Consider the following 7371-nt stretch of genomic DNA (forward strand, 5'->3'; position numbering starts at 1 on the left):
ACTAAATGTTCAAAACTTACATCACACCACACCACACCCCCACTGTGTTTTTTTTTTGTCTCCAATAGCAGGCACCTTACATTTCAAATACATAACTGTCCTAAATCAAATACTTTAGATTAAGGAAAAGAAAAGAAAAAAGGACATTTGACCACATTTGATTTATTGAATCGTTTGAGAGAACAAAGGACAAAATGAATGAGCAGGAGTCACTTTTTGCAGTCACCCCATACACAACATATTAGCATTAAATCAGGAGGCAATCTTTCTCAAAGTCACATGCAGCACATTACCAACCTAATTCTAAATAGCTATCCTCAGTCCTCATTAATTTCATGGGAAAGACTTGGGATCCAATTCGGAAAAATACACAAATTTAAGAGCGAAGGGGTCTTTTTCATAACTCGTATAATTGGGTGGTTTATAATATCGGGGTGGCTCTTTGGGAGGCTGGTTGGCAGAAGGTTTGCATTCCGCAGCTGCAGTTGTAGTACAGGGTTGAGGAGTGGTGGTTATAGGTGATGCGGTAGGGGTTTTCGGAGGCTGCACTGGGTATTGTGGATAAAACTGTTGCAAATAAAGAGGGTAATGGCTATGCTGAGGGAATAGACTTCCAGGGTACACTAGGGGTTGCGGTTTCTGGGTTATTGAGGGTGAATCTGGTGGGGCAGAAGCGGCCATGGCTGGAGCTGGTTTCAAAGTGGGAGTTGGTTTGCCATGATAATCGGGGTAGTAATATGGCCACATCATATGGGGCTGTTTTGGAAATTGAGGGTTCTGGTTTGGTGCTTGGACATCTGTAGAAGACTCCTCCGCTGGCTCAACTGTGGGATATCCCTTACCAGGATAATGGGAATGAGAGAAGGGATATGGCCACATCATATGGGGGTGCTTTGCAAATTGAGGCTTCTGGTTTGGTGCTTGGACATCTGTAGAAGATTCCTCCGCTGGCTCGGCTGTGGGATAACCCTTGCCAGGATAATGGGGAAGGGAGTAGGGATATGGCCACATCACATGGGGGTGCTTTGGAAATTGAGGCTTCTGGTTTGGTGCTTGGCCATCTGTAGAGGACTCCTCCGCTGGCTCAGCTGTGGGATAACGCTTTCCAGGATAATGGGAATGAGAGTAGGGATATGGCCACATCATATGGGGGCGCTTTGGAAATTGAGGGTTCTGGTTTGGTGCTTGGCCATCTGTAGAGGACTCCTCCGCTGGCTCAGCTGTGGGATAACGCTTTCCAGGATAATGGGAATGAGAGTAGGGATATGGCCACATCATATGGGGGCGCTTTGGAAATTGAGGGTTCTGGTTTGGTGCTTGGCCATCTGTAGAGGACTCCTCCGCTGGCTCAGCTGTGGGATAACGCTTTCCAGGATAATGGGAATGAGAGTAGGGATATGGCCACATCATATGGGGGCGCTTTGGAAATTGAGGGTTCTGGTTTGGTGCTTGGCCATCTGTAGAGGACTCCTCCGCTGGCTCAGCTGTGGGATAACGCTTTCCAGGATAATGGGAATGAGAGTAGGGATATGGCCACATCATATGGGGGCGCTTTGGAAATTGAGGGTTCTGGTTTGGTGCTTGGCCATCTGTAGAGGACTCCTCCGCTGGCTCAGCTGTGGGATAACGCTTTCCAGGATAATGGGAATGAGAGAAGGGATATGGCCACATCATATGGGGGTGCTTTGCAAATTGAGGCTTCTGGTTTGGTGCTTGGACATCTGTAGAAGATTCCTCCGCTGGCTCGGCTGTGGGATAACCCTTGCCAGGATAATGGGAATGAGAGTAGGGATATGGCCACATCATATGGGGGTGCTTTGGAAATTGAGGCTTCTGGTTTGGTGCTTGGCCATCTGTAGAGGACTCCTCCGCTGGCTTAGCTGTGGGATAACCCTTGACAGGATATTGTGAATGAGAGTAGGGATATGGCCACATCATATGGGGGTGCTTTGGAAATTGAGGGTTCTGGTTTGGTGCTTGGACATCTGTAGAAGATTCCTCCGCTGGCTCGGCTGTGGGATAACCCTTTCCAGGATAATGGGAATGAGAGAAGGGATATGGCCACATCATATGGGGGTGCTTTGGAAATTAAGGCTTCTGGTTTGGTGCTTGGCCATCTGTAGAGGACTCCTCCGCTGGCTCAGTTGTGGGATGACCCTTGCCAGGATAATGGGAATATGGCCACATCATATGGGGTTGCTTTGGGAATTGAGGGTTCTGGTTTGGTGCTTGGACATCTGTAGAAGATTCCTCCGCTGGCTCAGCTGTGGGATAACCCTTGCCAGGATAATGGGAATAGGGATATGGCCACATCATATGGGGGTGCTTTGGAAATTGAGGCTTCTGGTTTGGTGCTTGGCCATCTGTAGAGGACTCCTCCGCTGGCTCAGCTGTGGGATAACCCTTGCCAGGATAATGGGAATAGGGATATGGCCACATCATATGGGGGTGCTTTGGAAATTGAGGCTTCTGGTTTGGTGCTTGGCCATCTGTAGAGGACTCCTCCGCTGGCTCAGCTGTGGGATAACCCTTGCCAGGATAATGGGAATAGGGATATGGCCACATCATATGGGGGTGCTTTGGAAATTGAGGCTTCTGGTTTGGTGCTTGGCCATCTGTAGAGGACTCCTCCGCTGGCTCAGCTGTGGGATAACCCTTGCCAGGATAATGGGAATAGGGATATGGCCACATCATATGGGGGTGCTTTGGAAATTGAGGCTTCTGGTTTGGTGCTTGGCCATCTGTAGAGGACTCCTCCGCTGGCTCAGCTGTGGGATAACCCTTGCCAGGATAATGGGAATAGGGATATGGCCACATCATATGGGGGTGCTTTGGAAATTGAGGCTTCTGGTTTGGTGCTTGGCCATCTGTAGAGGACTCCTCCGCTGGCTCAGCTGTGGGATAACCCTTGCCAGGATAATGGGAATAGGGATATGGCCACATCATATGGGGGTGCTTTGGAAATTGAGGCTTCTGGTTTGGTGCTTGGCCATCTGTAGAGGACTCCTCCGCTGGCTCAGCTGTGGGATAACCCTTGCCAGGATAATGGGAATAGGGATATGGCCACATCATATGGGGGTGCTTTGGAAATTGAGGCTTCTGGTTTGGTGCTTGGCCATCTGTAGAGGACTCCTCCGCTGGCTCAGCTGTGGGATAACCCTTGCCAGGATAATGGGAATAGGGATATGGCCACATCATATGGGGGTGCTTTGGAAATTGAGGCTTCTGGTTTGGTGCTTGGCCATCTGTAGAGGACTCCTCCGCTGGCTCAGCTGTGGGATAACCCTTGCCAGGATAATGGGAATAGGGATATGGCCACATCATATGGGGGTGCTTTGGAAATTGAGGCTTCTGGTTTGGTGCTTGGCCATCTGTAGAGGACTCCTCCGCTGGCTCAGCTGTGGGATAACCCTTGCCAGGATAATGGGAATAGGGATATGGCCACATCATATGGGGGTGCTTTGGAAATTGAGGTTTCTGGTTTGGTGCTTGGGCATCTGCAGAAGGTTCTTCTGCTGGTTCAGCTGTGGGATAACCCTTGCCAGGATAATGGGAATGAGAGTAGGGATATGGCCACATCATATGGGGGTGCTTTGGAAATTGAGGTTTCTGGTTTGGTGCTTGGGCATCTGCAGAAGGTTCTTCTGCTGGTTCAGCTGTGGGATAACCCTTGCCAGGATAATGGGAATGAGAGTAGGGATATGGCCACATCATATGGGGGTGCTTTGGAAATTGAGGTTTCTGGTGTGGTGCTTGGTCATCTGTAGAAGTTTCCTCTGATGGCTCAGCTGTGGGATAACCCTTGCCAGTATAATGGTAACGAGGGTAGTAGTAAGGCCAAAACTCTTGTGGAATCTTGTGGAGTGCTGTAGGTAGTTCTGGCATAGTTATTGGAGTAAATTTATCAGGATAAAGGGGAGACAGCAGAATCTGCTGATATGAAGGAGAATGAGGTCTTAGGAAGGTTTCGTTTGCAGTTGTAGAGGTCATAGGACAAGAAATGACTGCACCATTTCCCTGCAATTGCATCTGCATTACATAACTCCCGCCCTGAAAGACAACATGAACATTCAGGTTGGTCTTCCTTACTCTGTGCTCATAAGTGCACTGGAATGAATATATATATATATATATATATAGTTTTTAAAAGGGAAGTAGTTGCAAACAATTTTTCCAGTAAATCTCAAAAAAAAAAAAACAGAAACGTTAATCAACTAAAATTTGTTTAAATGCATCTGAAATAAATTTATTGCAACCACTCACCTTAATTTTTTGTAACTTCAATTAATCATTTTTTCATTAGTGTGGAACAGAGAAAGCAATACCTGTTGTGCAACACCACATCCATCATAGGGGGTAGCATAGATAAGACCTCCATAAGTTGGTATGGTGTATCCACAGTGAAGTGGCAACTCATTGAGGGGAACAGGTGCCCCATTATCTGTAACAAAACAAACAAACAAAAAAAAAAAAAAGTCACTTACAACATTGATGCATGTAAGGTCTAGGTAGGGTCATAAAAGGACTAGTACAACAAACTAAGATACTATGTGGTCAAATTCAATCAACAAAGAAATGACAGCTTACCTCGACAAAGCTCAACTTGTGCTACTTCAGGACCACTGAGCTGCAACTTCATAAGATCATCACCACACCTCAAACTTGGAGACATGGCATACCAGGCTGCTTCAGAAGAACTGACTTGCCCTTTAATTGTCAATGCCCGTGTATTAGACTTGACAAAAATATAACTACACTGAAATTAAACCAAGCACTCATTACCTGAGACAATGGCGTCATCACCTAGGTACTCAAAATCAGGTAAAGACTCATATCGGTCGTGGTCAAACATATGTTGTTCCGATATAAATTCACCATCATCATTTGCTTTTTCATTTTCAGACAATTGTAGCACATGTCTGCACTGCACTAAAGTAATGCATGTGAAAGAACTTAGTATAAGGATCAGACGCTCCCGTATTTTCCCATACGCCATTCTAGTATGCACGTGCTGGAAAGACGTATAAAATGCCTTTATATAACGCGCCATGCCGTTTTAATCACCCGCACGTTAAGTAAATTATTGCGCAATTTAAAGGCTAAACACCTGCTCCGTTTAATGATTACGCGAGATTCATTACTCCGCAGTCTGAGTTTTTCTCGTTGTTTTTCTCCTCCTAAATCTTTTCTATAAGCCCTAGTTGCCACTGAACCAGAATTCCGCCACTAAACAAACAAAATAAAGATTACTCTGGTTATAGTCTATATCGCACAGTTTTCATTGTAGTGCAAAGTTTTTTATAACGCTGTATGTAAGTTAAAAAAAAAAAAAATGTGTAAACCTCGGTCTTCCAAAGCCTGGCCTGAAAGTTTAAACCGTTGTTAAAAACTTGATTTTTGAATGTTTCACAGGTCCTTTAGATATGTGGCTGGTTGCTAACGAGTGTTGTATCTGGTTGCAGGGCTTTATACCCTACTCTCTGAGATATAGTTACCATTTTTACAACATTGTCATTTTCACCACATCTCAATTATGTACCGTGTTTGTTTACATTCTGTGAGGGAAATTTACACATAAATACAGTTCAATAAATATTTAATGAGAGTAAAATAAAACACATTGAATTATTTGCAAAAATACCAGTTGTGTAAAGATTATACCAATACACAAGTGCACCAATAATGTGCTTCTGGTGTTTTGACACTCAGGTATGCCTGAATGCTATACGGTCTGACACAGCGTTTGATATTACAGGCTGGAACTCCCCTATAGAGCTCTCAAATATCCATGGATACCATCAACACTGCATTGCTGTGGAAAAATCCAGGGCTGCGTTCAGCCCTGACAAAACGGTGCAAAACGTTTTTTAACGGAAATGGTGGTGCGTTGAACACCCTGTTCTGATGACGCAAGAGTTGCAACTATGGCAGCCGAGAAGGCCATTCTTTCTGTTCTTTTTGAAGAATTTTCGGAGCCTAATGAAATCGGTATAAATACGTGTTTAATACTGCAAAATGCGCTCAATGTTACAGTCACTGCCCTTGCCATCCAGAATAAAAGAGAATATCCCAATAGAGTGAAGGGATTTGGGCAAGCTGTGGTTCCTAATTATTGTGATCCAACATTTGCCTCGGTTTTCAGGATGAAAAGACAAACATTTCAGGTGAAGGATAATCCACTTCTTACCTCTGAGACCGTGTTATGATCTATATGACCTTATTATTTTTATTGTGAGTATTAGGCTTATCATTATTGCTGATCACTGTTGTTGTGCTATGCTATTGTAATATTTACCATTATATAATCAGAGGAATATAGAAAAGTTTTTGAAAGTGTCACTCCATAATACAATCGCAAAATATATAAATATGTATAGTATTTTTATGTTACATTGATCAGTGTCTAGCACACCTTCCTATGGAAAGGATATGGACCAGATGACATTGCAATTACTAAACGATATTTAGACAGACTTAAAGAAGTTCCAGATCTATACTTGTGCTCTTATTATTTAAGTTATTTTGCCTTTAATGTAAATAAACATGTGCAAACAATATACTTGCTCTTGTGAATTTATTTTGATGTTAATTAAATTGTGCAAGCTGTCTCTTTAATACCACGTGGTTTATGTACATGTTGCTGCTGATTGGGCTGACATTTTTGACACACCCACCAAACAAGACAAAACCTATCTCAAACCCTGTTGCACACCGTTTCCAGGAAACATGTCGTTCAAACCGGAAACCATAGCAAAACGTTGCACACCGGTTTGAGCTTGAACTTGCCCCAGTTGAGTCTAAACCAGGGGTGTCAAACTCAGGTGTCTTAAACGCACCTGATCCAGCTAATCAAGTCCTTCAGGTAGGGCTGGACAATAATTCAGTATCAATATGTATCGCGATATAATTTTTTTCAATAACGGTGATATGATTTTTTTAACACATTTTTGTCTACAGAAAAGTTCCGATGGCATTTTAATTTGATCTGATAAAGAAGTGTTCATGAGCAGAGCTGATTTGATTACAGCCATTACTGGAGAAACCGCTAGTAATACCGCTCTCAAAGCGCCTCCTGCTGGCAGACAATTAGTTTGCATTTTCAATAAGCCTGTCTCCAGCAACGTTTTTGTTGTTGCTGTTTTTTTGTTTGTTTATTTTGGCTTTCTACAGCAACTCAGAGCACTTTTCATACTCCTTATACTGGCTAAAGCACATTTGTTTCAAGAATCATCAGCCTACACTACCAGTCAAACGTTTTTGAACAGTAAGATTTTGTCTTCAGATTTTTTTTTAAGAATTCTCTTCTGCTCATCAAGGCTGCATTTATTTGATCCAAAGTACAGCAAAAACAGTAAAATGTTGAAATATTTT

At 43.6% G+C, this 7371-nt stretch overlaps 2 protein-coding genes across 2 annotated transcripts; both read right to left on the reverse strand.

Moving 5' to 3' along the window:
• Positions 1-142: 142 nt before the first annotated feature.
• On the reverse strand, positions 143-2086 carry LOC107691004 (cell surface glycoprotein 1-like). The gene is made up of 2 exons (XM_016489455.1): positions 1927-2086; positions 143-1890 (listed from the first exon to the last, which is right to left on the reverse strand). The coding sequence occupies exons 1-2, from the start codon at positions 2068-2070 to the stop codon at positions 334-336; spliced, it is 1701 nt and encodes a 566-aa protein (XP_016344941.1). The 5' UTR covers positions 2071-2086; the 3' UTR covers positions 143-333.
• Positions 147-5050, reverse strand: LOC107691256 (trithorax group protein osa-like). Its single transcript, XM_016489772.1, has 4 exons — positions 4783-5050; positions 4588-4707; positions 4326-4441; positions 147-4050 (listed from the first exon to the last, which is right to left on the reverse strand). Exons 1-4 carry the CDS (start codon positions 5048-5050, stop codon positions 2089-2091), a joined length of 2466 nt encoding a protein of 821 aa, XP_016345258.1. The 3' UTR covers positions 147-2088.
• Positions 5051-7371: the final 2321 nt, after the last annotated feature.

The sequence above is a fragment of the Sinocyclocheilus anshuiensis genome, unplaced genomic scaffold, assembly GCF_001515605.1.
Source record: "Sinocyclocheilus anshuiensis isolate Anshui unplaced genomic scaffold, SAMN03320099.WGS_v1.1 scaffold894, whole genome shotgun sequence".
Taxonomy (NCBI): Eukaryota; Metazoa; Chordata; class Actinopteri; order Cypriniformes; family Cyprinidae; genus Sinocyclocheilus; species Sinocyclocheilus anshuiensis.